Consider the following 19,514-nt stretch of genomic DNA (forward strand, 5'->3'; position numbering starts at 1 on the left):
TTTGGCTGTGGACAACACTGAGATTGGTATACATCTGATGAAATATATCCACCTTTTTCATTTGTTTTGTTGGGGTTTTCAAATTCCCCATAATCTACTTACTTTTTGTGATGCTATGCCAACAACTATCTCTGGGTTTTGCTGGAACTCTCTCCAGGCTAAGTGTATATGCAGCTATTCATAAAACAAATGGAAGAATTGCATATGACAAAGGCAGGTTAGAAAGTGGGCAGAAAAGGGATAGATTTTTCAAGCTATCTTAAGCAACTTTTATTTACAAGTGTATAATATTTATAAATAAATTTTACATTCTAGTAATCTACAATGCATTCTAGGTACGTTTTGTTAAAATATTTCACCGATGTTATAAAGGTAGGTACGGCTCATTACTACAGCATAAATAATAAAATGAAAAACCGAGAGCCTAATTATAAACAAGACATTATAAAATAAATTTTACACAGAACATAGGGTCCAAGAACTCAGAATACAACTGAAGTCCAAGATTAACAAATCATACAAAATGATTACATTTGGAGTTGGCCCTTAAGACACTGGTGATAAAGGCCATCTCCCATGGACCACTGCCATAATGTCATCCAATCAGAAGAGCCTCTTCCATAGGCTCCCTATTCAGAAAAGTGCCTCTATTCAGGGGTGCTCATCGCTAATGTTTATTCAGTTTAGAGTGCACTTTCTCCCTCTGTTCATTGCTTCTTCTCTGTGTTGTAATACCCCTTTCTGAATTAATCTGGCATTTATTCCTTCCCATCAGTGCTTCTTGTACCTCTGTATTTGCACTGACCTTCCATTTCCTGATTCAAAGTCTGTGCCATATAAATGTCCATTGACATCTCCTCAGTTGGCCTCTTATTCCACTGTCCATCAAAATGACACCCTAATTCATTTGAATTTTGCATTACAATGAATATTAATCTTGACAGGTCACCATGTGCTGAATTATCCAGTAACCTGTACAATTCTGTGCTTTTCTGCCAGTACTTAATTCCCACAAACCGGTCCCATTGCTGACTGGATTCCCTGCACAATCACCCAAAACTGAAGGCATAAAGGTGAGCAAAGAATGAAAACAGATAGGATAACATGGTTACACATTATCATGTATTCTCTCCATGTAGTTTCTCAGTTCGTGCGAGTCTCCTAAGCCCATGTCCTGGCAGACCCATTTAATATCTTCCTCATTACCCAAAAGGATTGAATTTGTAGCAGGGCACCCATCATCTGGTGGAATTGTAGTGAACGTTGTAAACTTTACCCGTTTTCGTTTTGTGGTGGGAGAATTCAAAGGTTCGTCCTTGCGGTCCTTCCCGTCACTGGAGTGCGCAGATCTATGTATCTGGCCCTGAATGTTTTTCTGGGATCCCCCATTAAGCAGATGATTGCTCTCCTCAAAACCTGCTGCCTTGTCTATGACCGTTGTGTGTTCACAGAGCTGCTGTGGGGATATATCAGCTGAATTCTCCAGCAGTTCAGTCTCATTACCTAACCAAACCCAGTCATGGGAATGATTCATGTTCCCCTGTGCTTCTGTGGGAATTCGCTTATGCCGGTACTTCAAAGCAAACATGACGCAGTTAATTAAGAAGACGAGGATAGCCAGGCAAAAAACACCCAGTAAAGCATACATTCCAATCTCCAAGTCAGTCAGACCTCTAGGAGCCTGGACCAGATCATTTTCCTCCATGCTCTCACCACCTGCACCAGTCCTAGTTAAATCATTTGAGGGGAAGTTGGCAGCATCTAGTGGGATGTTCTGGAGCTGACTGTTATCTTCTGTAAACTGATCTACTCCATTCACTTTCTTGTTCACAGAAGCTTTGGTTGTACTGCTCACTTTGCCTATGAAGTTTTCTTCACGATCTGAAGCAGCACTGCTGAAGTAGCGTCCATTCTGCCCTGCCCGGTCTTGATCTACATTCTTTTGCCTCCGGTCACTCGCGTGGTTCTCCATTTCTCCATCAGCACCATTGTCAGTACGGCCACTCTTCAGGTCTGCATCACTCTGGCCAAATTTTACCTGGACATTGCTACTTCCAACTGCCAGGGTGCTTTTTCGTTTCGATTTCTGGCAGACTTCACAGATTACCAGTTCAACTTTCACCAAATTCCCTTGACCCTCTCCCTCTGCAGTGATGACTGGCCACCGTAGCTGGAAGTCCTGATAGGTTGAGACGATGGCTTCCTCCCGTGAAGTAACAGTAAGTATAAAGTCCTTCGGGTCATAAATATCCAGTGGGGTCAAACTGTTATCACTGAACTGGATCCAACCACTGATAATCGCCTCCTAGAAGGGAATAAATAAAATTCAGCTTTGTTAACATTGCTTTCAGATTTTGGCCCTAAATTTCATTGGGCCATGTCTTTGGTGGCTCTACTGGGATCACAGTATTGATGCCCCCCAGCATTAGCTCCATTGACACCTTCTCACCGACAGTTAGGGATGGGCAATAAATTGCTCTTTCAGTGATATCATCCCCTAAATGGACAATCAAAACTTCAAAATATAAAACGCAGAATCAACTAATGGGTTTCATTGACTCAAATATATGACATTCCTAGTACTGAAGGCATCATAGGCTTCACTCAGGCCAGTGCTGATAGTGAAACATTCTGAGCAAATCTCATGCCGTGGACAAGATTAAATGGTAAGGGCAGGTTCCTCCATACCCCTCCCAGGTCCCATCCCATACAACCTGTGTATTAATGTCACACACTGTCTCAACCCCGCTTCAATTTTTCAGGCAATGGCCCTTTAATAGCATGAAGCGAGATTCCCATCTGTTTTCAGGAGAATGTCCCTCCTCATGGAGTTGCCTGAACAACTGGAGGTCAGCAACTGTGTGCCACACCCAGGATTGATGGTCCCTGCCAATACTGCAGAAGGAAAAGGAAGCAGAGATTCCTGACTGCAGTCATAGACATGTCTGAGCTCTCAGCAGGGCTGTGCCACGCCAGGCTCCAGTGAGGGCAGTAGGGAGGCATGGTAGTGTGAGGAGATTGGGGGGAGGGGCAGGGGGTAGTTGGGGGAAGGGCTTCAATTGCACATTGTGCGAGGGAAGGAAGCACCACTGTTCATTTTGATTGAACAGCAGTCCGGAGGGTTAAATATGACAGGTTACATGCTCGGTGCAGTTCTCTCCCACATCGCCTCCCCATTGAAATGGAGCAGTGAGGTCCTTAACTGGGTATTATTTGTCCACATGAGGGCCTCAATTGGACCACAGACAGGTAGCACATGTGACACTTCCCTTGCCATCCATTAAACTATGAAGGATATGTGGCCCAGTGCCAGCGGCACGACTCCCTTACTTATGAGTCCACCCACTTGTTTTCTTGCCCACAGTGGTCCCATGTCAGTAGTGAATTAATGTGTCATATACCGCAAAATACTGAAAGAGATGTTCAAATGCTTTTGAGGATGAAATGCAGCGAGACACGAAGTTGCCCTCCAACTCCCAGCAAAGACTGAGAACAGGACTATAGTAGCTAGACTCCAGAAACTGGACTGATAATTTATAGAATCATCATAGAATCCCTACAGTGTGGAAATAGGCCCTTCGGCCCAACTAGTCCACGCTGACCCTCAGAGCATCCCACCCAGATCCATCCCCTGTAACCCACCTAATCTACGCATCCCTGAACACTACGGGCAATGTAGCATGGCCAATCCGCCCAGACTGCACGTCTTTGGACAGAATATGCATTCAATTCTCATTATGGCTGTTTGAAATTCCAGGTGAAAAATAGTCATTAAAAATAGCTCTTGAAGCTCTTGTAACAATTGAACAATTCACTCATGTCCTTCGGAGATGCAAGCTGCCATCCCGGCATGGCGTGGCCAGTCTGTGATTTCCATTCCCCAGCAGCATGTCTGACCTAGGCTTTCAACAGCTGTTCAATCCATTACATCAAAGTGTTAGGCAGAAACACAGGAACTGAGCTAGACCACCTGCTCGGTTGAAACCTTGGCATTGATTCACAATACCACAAGTGCATACTCAACACGACTGGGGTTGAGTACTCCTCAATAATGTGTGGAGATCGATGTCATGGGTGGGTGGGAATTCCCATGGACCGGACTCCATGGAGTTTCATGGCTTCCAGTAAAAAGGAGACCTCCTGCACATAGTCACCACCCACACTGCCTCAAGTGATGCATTATTATTTCCATATTTTGAACACTACCTGGAAGCAGCACTGACAGTAGCTCAGTGGATGGGGGTAATAATGTTCATTATTAAGAGATGCTCAGTAGCATTCCCAGCACAGCTGGTCTAGTTATGAGGGATTTGGTCATCAGGCTGGGTTTGTAATAGACTGTGGGAGAAAGAAATTGAAGAAATAATTACAGTGAGTGGTATAGTTAGGAAAAGATCTAGTAGCTCAAGACCTCCATGAGATATTGTGCACCATCTATAGCAGTGGTTCTCCTGGTGAGGTTTGCGGACACAGGAATCTATAGAGATTTTACAGGGAGATCTGCAAAATAGTCTCTCCAGCAGACATGAAAGAGAGAAAAGCACAGGGATGGGATGACAGAGAGAGAAAAGGATAAGGAAGCCACTTTGTATAAACTAATTCACAAGTAGCTGACAAGTTGTCTACCTCTGAAGCTCCCAAAATAATCCGGGCTTTCTTCACAGTGACAGGTGCTCCAGTTGCCATTGTTTTCAGTCATGAGGCTCCTATTTGCTCTCAGCAGAAGTGGTGGGAAGGTGGGACACCATTTGCTGATGTGATACTACAGTGAATTCAATTTGGTCTCATGCTGTGAGCAAATGCCATTACATTATGCTGCCTGGTCTGCTGAGTATTTCAACATTTTCTGCCTATACCAATCTCCTGCTTGTTTGACATTTGCAGTCATGGAGCAGTTGCCATTTTAATTTAAAAACTGTATTATGTTGAAAAAGAAGTGTATTCATTGAATAAGATACCAGAAAAGAAACTGGGCTGGGTTTCCACAGGTCAGTATAGTATTTCTGAGAATGTCAATTATAACAGAATTTTTTTTATTATGGGAAGTTGTTGTTTGAAATCAGAACATTAATATATTTTAGTCTCTAAATGGAGTATGAGTGCTGTTAGTACTGCTTTGGCCAATAGCTATTGGCTTTGGATGGGATTTGTCAATTGACTAGGTTGTATCCCACACATCAAGACAAACGTTTAACCACTTTTAAAGCCATGCAGTTTATCATATGCATAAGAACATTAGCAGAGTTTATTACTGGTTTGTTCAGTGGATCTCATCATTGTCTACATCAGTGAAATTATGCTCAAATTGTCACTCTAAATAATTACCTTTTTCCAGAAAAGCATTGCTAAAGTGCTTTCTACTTAGAATTATAATTTAGATAAGGGTCCGTGATTAGCAATCCATTTGGAAAGAGGTCCTTCAATCAAAAAGTTTGAGAACCACTGATCTATAGCAACAGGACTGCATACCTCCCCAGTCTGTAGTCTTAGGCTTTGCATATCTCTTTTTTGGTGTGAATTTGACCTGGCACTTATCTGTTCAAGTTCAGATGTTGTTCTCCTGCATGCAAGGAGCGATGAGTTTCATGATCTGAGGAATTGTGAGTGGGGGGCAACACCCCTACTCTGACTTTGGGGTAGGGTAAAGTACTTCACGGATCAAAAAGGCAACTTGTCACCACTTTTTCGAGGGTAAGCTAGGATAGGCAACAAAAACTAGCTTTGCCAAAAATGTTCACCTCCTATGAATGATCAATTAAGAAGATTTCTCAATTAAAGGCGGTGAAGAATTTGTAATGTGGAACAGATTGCCAGGACTGCTCTTTTCCAGAAGCTAGTTAGTGGAAGACAGAACTGGAATCTAATCTTTCGACATATATAAGCCTTTATTCAGACAGGCACATGTTGGAAACATGTATCTCTTAACTCAATAACTATAGTTTCATAATGCTACTAAAGTAATCTTTTTTATAAGCCCCTTACTATTAAGTACCCAATCTGAAAGGTAAACAAAATGATCTTTTTTTTATACATGGAATCATCAGTAACCATCAATTAATATATAATTAACAAGGAGCAGTGAGATTGAAATTGAAGTGCTAACCTGATGCAGCTACAATATGGGGCTACCTGCAGACTATGTACTAAAAGCAGCAAATTGTAGACATTCTCAAATAACAAATCACAGCCGATGGATTTGGTCAACGCTCTGCAACCCTCCCAAATACAGGTATCTATCCAACAATGCAGAAAATTGCCCAAGTACATTATGATCACCAACATCACAACAAATCCAATCTAGAATACTACCAACCTATCAGGAGACTTGCAATCATTATCAAAGTGAAGAAGTTGTTAGTAATACTGTTATCAAGTGCACCTACTCAGAAATGCTTTGTTTCGGTTCCTAAGACAATTCATTCCAAACCTTATAGAATCAGTGTCCAATATGGAAACAAAACCTGAATGCCAGAAGGAAGAGTGACTGCTTCAGAAATTAAGGCAGCATTTGTCTGAGTGCGGCATCAAGGAGCCCAGTTAAAACCTCTCCACTGGCTAGAGTGATATGTGGGACAAGCAAGGTACTTACGCTTCTGGAAGTCAGCCTTCTCAGTTCCAGTTCATTGCTGCAGAACTACAGTAACAATGAACAGGCAACTATCCTCAGGTACTTTACCCAACTCCAAAGACAGAGTAGGGCTGTTGACCTCCATTCACAATTCCTCAGATCATGAAACTCTCCACTCCTTGCATGCAGGAGAACAACATCTGAACTTGAACAGATAAAGGCCAGGTCAAATTCACACCAAAAGAATGCTGGACAATGGTGATCTCCAAGAAGGCAAACTTAACTGTGTCCTCATGACAACATCGCTGCCTAATTCCCTACCATCTACAAAACCAGAATCTCAATGGGAATTGCCACATAAAAACGGTTGTGCTGGAGCAAGTCAGAAATGGGCATTTCAGCAGTCAGCAGCCCACTTCCTGACTGCCCACTGACTCTCCACCATGTACTAGATATGAGTCCAGAATGTGATGAAATGCACTGAACTTGCTGGGAATGATGTGCATGCTGACAAAAATAATTAACTCCCTCTCTTTGTGATATGCTTCAAATCTCTATGGGTTTGCTGTGAGGATTTCTTTAATCTCATTAAAGGTATATTGAACTAATGCTGGGTGAGACAAGAACTGTGGATGCTGAAGATCTGAAACAAAAATAGGAATTACTGAAATAACTCAGTTGGTCTGGCAGGATCTATGGAAAGAAAGAAGAATTAATGTTTTGGGTTCAGTGCCCCTTCTTCAGAGCTGATAAGACAAACCTCTATTTAGTATCGCTAAATGACTTTATCTCACAGTATAGTAAAAATGCATTCAGGATTTGATCAGAATCCCTCAGTTCGATGTGTACATTTCCAACTTGCATAATTGGTAATTGATATAAAAGGGTATCGATGCTTTTCCACATTGATGGGCCATTTGACTTGACTTAAAGAGAACATCTTCTCTGTGTCTTGTTGTCTAGCCGAGGGAGAGCTTCCTTTCTTTTCCTCATGCCTCCTTGCAGCATTATTTCTGTCTTCTGATATTAATGCAGCTGTGTTCTGCTTTTATTTTTAAAAGAAGACGCTTGCTCTGTCGAACAGATTGCCCCTTTTCATCTTTGGCAGGCTGAGAGAAATCAGAGCTTTCTGTCAGAGCAATGACAGGTGACTTTGTGAATATCTAAGCAAGCTAATGAACCACTTATTGACTTAGAATTTACTGGTAATTTAATTGTGAGGTAGAAGTGAAAGCATTATTGTATATTTAATACTCTTAAAGGTACAAGGGAAAATCTGGAGCTTGTGATCAACCAGACATTGGACATCAAAAAGCTGGACTGGACTGATGAAAGAATCCTATAATGAGCTACTTTACTTTTCAAATGGGCTTTCACTATGAAAACGTTTAACATTGAAATGGTCATTATCACATGACACACCATGTAAGTTCATCTTTTTGCTTGACTGAGTAAACTGATTTGATATATTGGCTTGTTGTAGGTTTTGAATTGGAATAAAGTTAATGCCAAATTCATTTCAGTTTGAGAAGCTTTAGAAAGTATTCTTCCTTGTCCTCAAATGATGTGTTGATGAATTTCTCAGTGTCCAGCAATTACCATGCTGATTTCATCAGTAATATCATACATTGAGTTGCTGTAATGGATACAGATTTTACAAGGAGCAGCAGCTGCCTTCAAGTAATGGCTGGGATTTAAGGCTTGGTGTTAGGGTAGGTGGCTTCAGCAATGCCTAACTCCCCCTCCCCAGTAGGGAAATTCACCAAATCGAACACAATTTGGGCACTTAAATGCTGTTCAGTAAATTTCTTGTCTAATTGAACCCTTGTCCCTTTGTCACTGAAGTCCTAGCCCTTGCGAGGCTGTAAGTCAAGCAGAGGCAAGCAGTGTCAGAAGCTGAAGAATGTCACTGGAGGCCCAAGTTATACAGCCATGGAGAGCCAGTGGGCTGGCTTTCAACAGGCAGATCCACTCCCCTATTTCTGCACTGATTACTCCCTGATGGGGGACTAATGAAAGCACCTTACCCCAAACCTGGCAGGCAGGTTGTCTGGATTTCCCTGTTGGGAAAGCAGTCACTTTTCTGGCTGGCAGCAAAGGCAGGTAATTGAACTGGTTGAGACCATTCATTTACCTGTTAAGGGTCTTAATTGGTGGCTGATTGCAAAGGTCACTGGTTAACTTTCACAAGCAGAAGTTATTTGTTTAGGCGTTAAGGAGAGAATGACTGTCTCTCCGGGACCTACGTGCCCAATTGTTTTCCCCTGCCACTGCCTTCAGGGTCCCAATAATCCTGAGGCCAGAGGATGATTTATATGTTTTTGATTTTGATTTACATGTTGGTGTGTCATGTTACACAAAAAGGTTTAGAACAACACATTTTCTTACAAGAATGTTGGTGAATAATAGTCATTCCCGAGTGATCTCAGCAGTCAACAACTCAAGGTTGATAATTCGCAGCTTTGAATTAACAGGATACGAATGGTAATTAAAAGATCCAACTCATGGTGCTCAGTGCGAGATGACTCACTCCAGAAAAACATCCAGTGCAACATTCAGATTTTATGAGAAACAATTTCTGTTTCCCGTTATCTTGTCCATCTGCTGTTTGTTTTCACACGCCAGAGAAGACAGAGGTTCTGAAATTCTGCAAACCCTCTCCAAATTCCCTGGAATAATCTCAGCAGTGAATTGGTGGAGTCTCCCAGAGAGGTAGCATTAATGACTATATCTCTGAATCATCCATTCATCCCTTAGCAACCTCATAGAGGGAAAAGTCACGAGAATCTGTGTAATATTTCCAGGTTATTGATTCAAAGTACTCAAAGTAAATTTTAAATACTCCTTTTTCGAAATCTACTACGTGAAATCTTGGTTAAAAATGTGTCAGGACAATTGAGAAGAGAACATATTTTGCAGTGTAGAGCGATTTGTAGCAAGAGTGAAATAGGGCCACAAGATGATGTGCTCTGTTAAAATAATGGGATTGGGAAATTGCAGTCAAGAGAAAGAAGTTTATTGTAGATTTTCCTATTTTGGGGCTTAACATGTATATTTGTGGGGCTAATTTTGGATCTCAAAGTGCTGCAACTAAACTTGCCCAGCTGAATGGCAGGCACCTACGTGGAATGCAGATGCTTAAGGATGACTGATTCACATTTGTACCATGCAGGGTTCTAACATCAGTTTCATGACCCTAATGACTAATGTGCAGAATTTGTATTAAGCAAGTTGACCTAGATCTTGAGTAACTGTTGTCAGTTGATCAGAAAAAGTTTTGAAAGCTTTCCTCCTGGCTCCATAAAATTTGGCTACTGCTTTTCCCTCAGTTTTACTTCTTCCTGCACCAGATGATATGCGAAGGTATGAACCAGTCCAGCAAAGTTCTCCTGATGGGTACAAGACTGTTGACATAGCATGGTACTGAAGTTGTCAAAATTGGATAGCGTGATAGAATTGTGGAGCAGAATTGACGTGGGGCAGTAGAACTGAAAACCATAGGAGGTTTAAACAAAGGGAGGAAGAATTAATTCCATACCAGAGAAGAGACAGTGATTACAGCTGGGAATGGAAAGTTTGGCGGACCACTGCTCAAAGCATGACTGTTATATAACAAATTGCAGAACTTCCCAACAGCAGCAGCAGGTGGGATTTGGGAAGGTAGAGAGGCAAGTGCTTTAAGTTGTCAAATTACCAGCTGTCAAAGCCAAAATCAAGATACAGCCAATTCTGAAAACAGAATCGATACAGATTGGCACTTCGCATTAATAATTTCATTTTACCAGTTTGAAAGGTTACAGATGATTGGGCATGGGAATGAGAATGGGAGATGGAAGGAGAGATATCTGGAAATGCTTGATGCAAATATTAATTTGCCATTTACTGAGTCTAACATTCCAAGGATTTTTTAAAAAAAAATCACTATTCCATGGTTAAATGTGATCCATATTATACTTAGTCTTCTCCTGTTCCCACATTAAAAGAGCTGCTTGTAGGTATTTGCACAACAGTGGCTCTACCTTGCAGTTGTAATACTTATCTTAAAACTAGTGATTTCTTCACCCTTCAGTTGTTCTACCTGAATTCTGAATAGTCAAATGCTGCAGGGAGAAGTTCAACGTAAACTTTGGAGGAAAGGACAAAGATAATCCTTCGACATTTTGAGTTATTTTGCTGCAGGACCTGGCAACATTGACCAAACTCAGTAAATATTATTCCTTTTCCTTTTAAAACTTACAAGAACATAAGAAATAGGAGGAGGAGTATGCCATTCAACCACTCAATCCGATCTTCCCCATTTTGGAACTTCTGTCTTCTGCCTGTTCTCACATTTCTCAACTTGCTATCTCAAAAATCTACTCCTTCAGTAGTCTAACCTCCAAAACTTGTTGGGGTAGAGTGGCATCTCAGTTTTAAATGAGCACCCGTTATTATGTAACTATGTCCCCTAGTTTGAGATACCCCCACTAGTAGGATCATGTCCCAACATTGATCTTGTCAAATTCTCTTAGAATCTTCTCGTATGTCTCAGTAAAATCACCTCCATTCTTCTAAACTCTAATGAATAAAGGCCAAACTTATTTCGCTGTTCTTGATAAGTCAATCACTTCAGCGCAGGGAAAATGAAGGAGCCTGAACTGTTTATAGCCGTAGCATTTAAGCAGTTAAGTGTTCTCCACGACGGTAGACAAATTCTGTCAGAATACCTTAACTGAAGTGTAGAAAACAAAAGGAGCCATTCTGCTGCTCCTCACTTGGCTGGACCAAGTTCCATGCTTTCTTGGAAGAGAAAATGGATCTTCCACCGAACACTCAGAAAACATTGATGCCCTTCCAATTAGTTCCCTCAACAAAACACTGCATCCTATTGATTATTTTCAAGGTACGATCCTTGCAGATGTTGATCATTATTTATATTTTCAGCAGCTTCCCTCAGTGAAGGCAGTCATAGGCAATAAAATCAATTGTTGCCCCCAATGAGGAATATTTGAATTAATGCACTAAGTTGTCTGAAAGGCTCATATCTCCAAGGGGCAAATCAGCCTGCTTAACTTACTTCCTTCATTGATATTATTGCCAGGTTTAGAGGCAAACTACATCAAAAACTACTCCATATCCTTGAAGTATTTAAGAATTCAAGTTCCCAACTGAGACACAAGTCAAAAAACTCTCTATCTTTGACTGCTGGACCTTCAAAGCAAACTCATGCTGGTCAAAGTTCTTATGTGCATTGAGTTGTACTCTGACCAAATATTCTGCACAAACAAGCCAAAAACAGTAAAAGATTAGTAGACATTTATCTTATTGATAGGATTGATTAATATCCATTATTAAAAAAAGGTGGAAGACAGTGAGGCCAGGAAATTAGAAACCTATTAGTCAAACATCTGTTGCGAGGAAGTTATTGAAATTTTAAATTAAGGACAGATGACTGAACACTTAAAGAAATTTGAGCTAATTAGAGAGAGCCAACATGGATTTATAAAGGGCAGATCATGCCTAAAAATATAATTTTAGTTTTGAGGAAGGAGCAATCTGGGAAATGTTTGGACACATTGAATGGCGTGGAAGGTGAAAAATGAGAAACAATTAGAATAATCAAGACTGAAGTTTAACGGTATTGTGTTAAGCCTTTTGAGGTTTAAATTAGGGTTCAGAGAGAAGAGTCTCTCTGTTGGTGTGGGGGTCTAAGATACGAAGCATTATCTTAAAAGCAGAGCCTCACCATTTTGGTCAGGCGTTGACAAACAATTCTTCATATAAAGGATGTTTGAAGTGTGGAGATCTCTCTCTCTCACACACACAAAAATCGATGCAGCTCCATTAATCAATTCAACTCTGAGATCAATGGATTTTGGTAGCAAAGTGAATCAAGAGATAGGAAGCCAAGATAGATATACACAGAGAGTGGTGGGTGCCTGGAACGTGTTGCGAGCGGAGGTAGTAGACGCAGACACGTTAGCGTCTTTTAAGATATGTTTGGACAGGTACATGGATGGGCAGGGAGCAAATGAACACGGACCGTTAGAAAGTAGATGACTGGTTAGACAGAGGATCTTGATCGGTGCAGGCTTGGAGAGCAGAAGGGCCTGTTCCTGTGCTGTAGGTTTCTTTGTTCTTTGTTCTTTGAATGGAGCTGGATTCAGATCATTCATGATCCCACTGACTCATGGAGAAACGGCTTACTCCTATCCTTATGAATGTCTGTCTCAAATCAAGAACCCTGTAATGTTTACTGTGTTTTCAAGTCCAGTAGGGTAATATAGAATTGTTCCAGCAGAAAACTATTTGTACCACATGTTCCCCCATTTAAGTTTCTTGCCCAACAACGATCCTACTGTAAGAATGGTAGGACTACTTGATTTGATGCAAGTTTGTTCTTTAATTTTCAACCAAACCATCTGGAAAGCCAAGAGTTCAAGCTTTGTAATTTGATCAGAACTGTTTTAGTGTAAACTAAGTCCTATGCAGGCTGCTTCCATTATTATTAGCACAAGTGTGATTATTTTTCTCATTGTTGAATTCAACTGGCAGTTTTAACATTATCGGTTTGCTAAAAGTGTGTTTGGATGCTTTCAAAGTGTCCAGGAGAATGTGATACACAGCTTATGTGTGTTTGTTGGTCCGTAACACTTCAGGAAAGAGACAATGTTCATCTTGTGCAAGGGGCTCCATTCGTGCCATACATATCATGACATGTTTCTGTTCATATGAGACCCAGGCCCACTTCTGTCTACTTCCTCTGGGCCTTGAACAATGGGTTCAAGAAGCCAAGAAAGAACATGAACAGCAGCTTAGCATGTCATTTCCCTTATCCACATTTACGAACAAGTGCATTTGAGGCAACTCTGGTGGAAAAGATTTTTGTGACTCTCCACTACCTGAGTGATTGGATATTTTAAACAGGTTGAAAATTCCTCAGGGCTCAGACTCTAGCTGGTGTCAACCTATCAGAGAGTCATTTAATAACAAAGTAAAGGTGAGATTGTTCTATTTCAGCACAGTTACAGAACTGATTTCCATAGAGATCACTGATAAAATTCACACACTGCAATGTATAAATAAATCGAGAGAAAATTATATAAACAAGATATTGTTTTTAACTAGGAAACAGACCAGAATGTTCAAGCCTGAATGGTGTTTTGCTTTTAGCACGGGGTGATATTTATTTTCAAAGACCATGCTTTTTCTACCAGAAAATGTCGACCTATAACAATTTTTCAAAGCATTTAATACTATTACACAAAAATTAATTTACTTGAAAAATGTGTGGCTGTAACTTTTTCAAATCTCCACAGTTCATAGCATTAGTTCAGTTTATTGACAGCACTCTCACTTCTGTTTTAGAAGGATCTGGATTTGAGCATCAAAAACGTCAGGGTATAATTCACACTGGTATGTTGAAGCATTCCAGTGGTGTGCTCTTTTCAGTAATGACTGCACTTCAGGTAAGTTATTGACTGTGAACTCTCTTGGTACATGCTGAAGATACAAACGCACTGGGTTGAATTTTACCAGCAATTGATGAAATGACAATTTTGCTGGGTTTCATGGAGGGTTTCCCTCTGTGAGTCCTAGTGAATTTTCTCACACTATAATCCCAGACTAGCATCAGCACCTCTGCACCACACCCCATGATGCCCCTCTTGTATTCCCCCTTTCACGTAGTTGGGAGTACTGACCACTGCTATAACCTCCTGGGACTCCTGGCATGGTCAGCCATGCACCTGGTCAAAGGCTGACAGTCTGCAGCTGCCTGCATGATTCTTTTGAACTGCATGAGATGGGTAGAAATTCCCAACTCCTCATGCCAGACCCCCACCCCCACAATGCACCCTTTTGCTCACAGGAATCTAAAGGTCCTTCTAGATTAGGGAGATGGCCGTGCATGCTGCCCATGAAGCACACCCATGAGAAACTGATGACTGATGAAGGTCCAGAGGAGCAAATGGTGAGCTGGAGTCTCCAGGTTACCCCTCTCAATTTCATGTTGGGAATCGTCATCATGTAGTCTCCATATGGCTGGTGGGAAAATGAGAAACTGGTTATCAATGATCACATAATTTTGAGGATGTTACTGCTTGCAAACAGACCTCCCACCACTGACTAGCCAACATCTCATCACGCCATTCAGCACTTGGTTGGAAAATGGAACTTCCTCCTCTCAACATCAAGAAGTTCCTCCCTAGTTATCTCATGCAATTCTCCCAACTTGCCTGCCATGGCCCATGCCATTCAGGGACTGGGAAGATTACAGCCCATGTTAAAATAAAGATTATTTCCTTCATACTGGAAATGTGAAAGTTCAAAAGCCATATCAAAATATTAAATATCAACAAGTGTAAATTTGTGTCAATTGCAAGTGTTACCTAGCAACATAGATGACAGGAGAGGGGGAGACCATTCGGCCCTTTGAGCATTCTCGTCATTCATCGCGATCATGGCTGATAGTCCAACTCAATAGCCTAATCCTGCTTTCTCACCATAACTTTGATCCCATTGACCCCAAGTGCTATATCTAGCTGTATGTTGAATACATTCAATGTTTTGGCATCAACTACTTCCTGTGGTAATGAACTCCACAGGCTCACTGTTCTTTGGGTGATGAAATGTCTCCTCATCTCCGTCCTAAATCGTCAATCCCGAATCCTCAGACTGTGACCCCTGGGTCTGGACACATCCACCATCAAGAACATCCTCTCTGCATGTACCTTGCCTAGGCCTGTTAGAATTGTATCAGTGTCTATGAGATTTCCCCTCACTTGTCCGAACTCTAGCAGAAACAATCCTAACCTTGTCAATCCCTCCTCTTACGTCAGACCCCACCATCCCATTCTGGCCTGGTAAACCTTCGCTGCACTCCCTCAAATGCAAGAGCATGTGTCCTCAGAAAAAGGAGTCCAAACTGCACACAATATTCTGGGTGTGGCCTCACCAAGTCCCTGTATAACTGCAACAATACATCCCTGCTCCTGTACTCAAAACCTTCTGCACCTGCGTGCTTTAACTTCGGCGACTGGTGCACAAAACACCCAGCTCCTGCTGCACACTCCACTCTCACAATTTATAGCCATTCAGGTAGTAATCTGCCTTCTTGTTTTTGCTTCCAAAGTGAATAACCTCACATTTATCCAAACTGTACTGCATCTGCCATTGATTTGTCCTCTCACCCAACCTGTTGAGATTATGTTGAAGGATCTCTGCATCCTCGTCACAGTTCACCCACCCACCCAACCTGGTATCATCTGCAAACTTTCAGATATTTCATTTTTTCATTATTTTATCCAATCCCTGTGGCACCCCACTAGTTACTGCCTGCCAATTTGAAAAGGACTCATTTATAACCTACTCCTTGTTTCCTCTCTGCCAACTAGTTTTCTATCCATCTCAATACACTTCCCTAATCCCACGCACTTTTATCTTGCACAATAATCTCTTATGCGGGACTTTATCAAATGCCTTCTGAAAGTCCAGATACACCACATTGACAAGTTTCCCCATGTTAACTCTACTAGTTACATCTTCATAGAATTCCAGATTTGTCAAGCCTGATTTCCCCTTTATAAATCCATACTGACTCTGTCTGATCCTGCCACTGCTTTCTAAATGCTCCATTATAATGTCCTTGAAAATAGATTTGAGAATTTTTTCCACTAACATTGTTAAGCTAACTAGTCTATAATTCTCTGTTTTCTGTCTACCTTCCTTTTTGAATATTGGAGTGACATTAGCGACCCTCTGATCTGCAGGGACTGTTCCAAAATGTACAGAATTCTGAAAGCAGTTTTAAGGCTCAAATATTTTGTCTAAATTTCAAAACAAAGCCTTGAGCCTATTGAATTTCAGGTTTCAATCACATGCAATTGACTCAATCCAATTTAATTTCTTCGGAGTTGTTTTGCAGCATGGAACTTGAGTACTGCTGACAAAAGACAGTTTTGATTAAAGATTTTCATCTAGCACACAATTAATAAAGACACTAATAAAGAGGAAATAATATTTATACGGCATGAACGAAAAGTGCTGATTGGTCGGCAAGTGGACTCCGATTGGTAGAGATGCTGCTGAGGAAAATGCTCCAATTAGATGATGACTGATGACTAACTGCCAATTTAAAAAAAATAAAGCTGATTGATCAATTAGCATTGCACTGACAAATGAAACCAGCAATGGGGTGTGACCTGTCTTGTTGAGTTGAAACAAGCGCAGTGTGCATGCACGTTCTTTCTGTCCACAAAGAACAGAGCTCTGTACATTAGCACATGCAGCTTCCAGCACGTGCAGGTTTTCCACACTGTCAGCCTGACTGACAATCCTAAATTGGTAATCTTCAAGCCTTCATGATTAGTTAGCCAATGTTATTGAATTCAGAATCAGTTGAATGTTGGGCTCAATATTTTGAGTTTTGCAAGCATGCACTTAAACGGCTGGAGAATTAACAATGGGAACAAAAAAATGGCACTGCCTTTCAAAAAGTATTTTGCATCTATCTTCACAGTAGAAGAGATGAGAAGCATCCCAAGAACAGTAAAAAAAATCAAGCAGCAAAAGTAAATGAAAAACTTAAAACAATCACAATAACAGAGAAAAAATACTGGGAAACTAATGAGACTAAAAGCCACTTAAGATCCGTGCACCTGATGGCTTGAACGCAAGCGCCATAAAGGTATAGCTGCAGAGATAGCAGATGTATGGCTTGTAATCTGAAAGTGTAACTATTCAAGGAAGGAAGGAGGCAGAGAGCAGAAACTACAGACCAGACACTCTAATTTGTTCACTTGGAAAATACTAGATTTCATTTTATAGAGGTAGACCATAGAATCCTCACAGTGTGGAAACAGGCCATTTGGCCCAACAATCTATACCGACCCCCCAAAGAGCATCCCACCCAGACCCATTCCCCAATCCTATAACCCTGCATCTCCCATGGCGAATGCACCTATCCTAAACATTCCTGAACACTACGGGTAATGTAGCATGGCTAATCTACCTAACGTGCACATCTTTGGACTGTGGGAGGAAGCTGGAGCACCTGGAGGAAATCCATGCAGACACGGGGAGAATGTGCAAATCCCACATAAGCAGTTGCCTGAGGGTGGAATTGAACCAAAGTCCCTGGCGCTGTGAGGCAGCAGTGCTAACCACTTAGCCACCGTACAGGTAGGAATAGAATATTTAGAAAGTCTCAATACAATTTGACAGAGTTAACATGGGTGTACGGAAGGGAAATTGTGTTTTGCAAACTTGTTAGAACACTTTGATGGGTATAGCAAGTAGAATGGATGCAGAGAATCCAGTGGATATCACTTATTTGAATTTCCAAAAGGGATTCATAGATTCCAAACAATCCCATTTGTTGTAAAACATTTTCTTCTCTACTACAGTGCCATTTTTCAATTCGACAGCCCAGCCAGTCTCTGAATGAGATTGCCAATTTAGTGTCAATTAGTGACAAAGTGAATGGTTTTGCACTGTAAGTGAAAGGTGGCAAATGTGATGGGAATTAAATCTAATGACACCTGTCAACATGTCAAGAACATTGACTTTTTGGTGCAGTGGATAACTGGTAAATAAGACAATCAGGACACAGTCAATGACAATTGAGTTTGAAGGTGGCAACAGAATTGCTATGTGTAGAAACAAAATACTGCTTTTGCTGTGACAGACTTCCCTGCATTAGTTATTAGCCAGTTTACTGACAGCAATAGAAAAGCATTAGGTTCACATTCAGTTCCAGCATACTACAACTTAAATTGACCCCATTCTTCAAATAGATTTCTGAGCAGATCTACGTTCTGCATTTTTAGATTGTGGATTTGATAGAAAGTGGTAGCAAACTGGAAGACAGTCCTCATTTTGGGGGACTAATTGCAGGCATGATTTCTGCCTAAATTCTCAATATTCAGCTTGAGGTTTATTCTGAGAGAATAACTGATTCCTGGTCAGTGTTTCTATGTGGAGAGGGAGCCTACTGTGTGAGTGTGGAAAATCTGGTGGTGCCAGACTAGGGAGGTGTCAGCTGCACAGGCAAAACCGTGGAGGACCACAAATGGGATGAAACATCCCTTAGATAATATCCCTTAGGAAGCCTCCTGCTGAAAGTCTAAACTGAGAGACTGTGGCCTTCAGTGGGTCAGTCCCTGTGTTTGACTGGAAGGAGATACGGTTGTATTAAGGTCCTTGCCCTCCAGGGGAAAACTTGGATTCTTTGCTGCCTTCTTGATTGGCTTGGTAAGACCAAAAGGTCATAAACTAAAGGAACAAAATTAGGTCATTTCGCCCAATGGGTCTGCTCTGCCATTCAATTATGGCTGATATGTTTCTTAACCCCATTCTTCTGCCTTCTCCCCATAACATTTGATCCCCTTACTAATCAAGAACCTGTTTGTCTCTGACTTAATTATGCTCAATGATTTGGCCTCCACAGGCCTCTGCAGCAATGAGTTCCACAGATTCACCACCGTCCGACCGACGAAATCCCTCCGATCAATTCTAAAAGGTCGTCCCTTCATCTGAGGCTGTGCCCTTGGGTCCCAGACTCTCCTGTTAGTGGAAACATCTCCAAGCACACACTATCCAAGTTTCTCTGTATCCTGTAAGTTTCAGTCAGATCCCCCCTAACCCTTCTAACATGCATCAAGTACAGATCCAGAGTCTCAACTGCTCCTCATTTGACAAGTCCCTCATCCCCAGAATAATTCTTTTAAACCTCCTCTGGGCTCACTCAAAAGACCAGCTCATTCTTTGTTCGATACGAGGCCAAAAACTGTTCACAATATTTCAAATGTGGTCTGACCAGAGTCTTATACAGCCTCAGCAGTACATCTCTGCTGTTGTATTCTAGACCTCTCAAAATGCATGCTAACATTGCATTTGCCTTCCTAACTGGCAACTGAACCTGCACGTTAACCTTAAGAGAATCTTGAACTCGTACTCCAAAGTCCCT

General features: G+C 41.4%; 1 protein-coding gene across 4 annotated transcripts in view; it reads right to left on the reverse strand.

Moving 5' to 3' along the window:
- Window positions 1–341: 341 nt before the first annotated feature.
- Window positions 342–19,514, reverse strand: part of LOC125464333 (transmembrane protein 132C-like) — a 932,328-nt gene continuing 913,155 nt past the window's right edge. For all 4 annotated transcript variants that reach the window (XM_059655067.1, XM_048556641.2, XM_059655068.1 and 1 more), the window contains one exon: window positions 342–2,305. In XM_059655067.1, coding sequence (XP_059511050.1) covers window positions 1,109–2,305 — 1,197 coding nt within the window. In that variant the 3' untranslated portion in view covers window positions 342–1,108. The remainder of the gene's footprint in view (window positions 2,306–19,514) is intronic.

This window comes from Stegostoma tigrinum, chromosome 26, assembly GCF_030684315.1.
Source record: "Stegostoma tigrinum isolate sSteTig4 chromosome 26, sSteTig4.hap1, whole genome shotgun sequence".
NCBI lineage: Eukaryota > Metazoa > Chordata > Chondrichthyes > Orectolobiformes > Stegostomatidae > Stegostoma > Stegostoma tigrinum.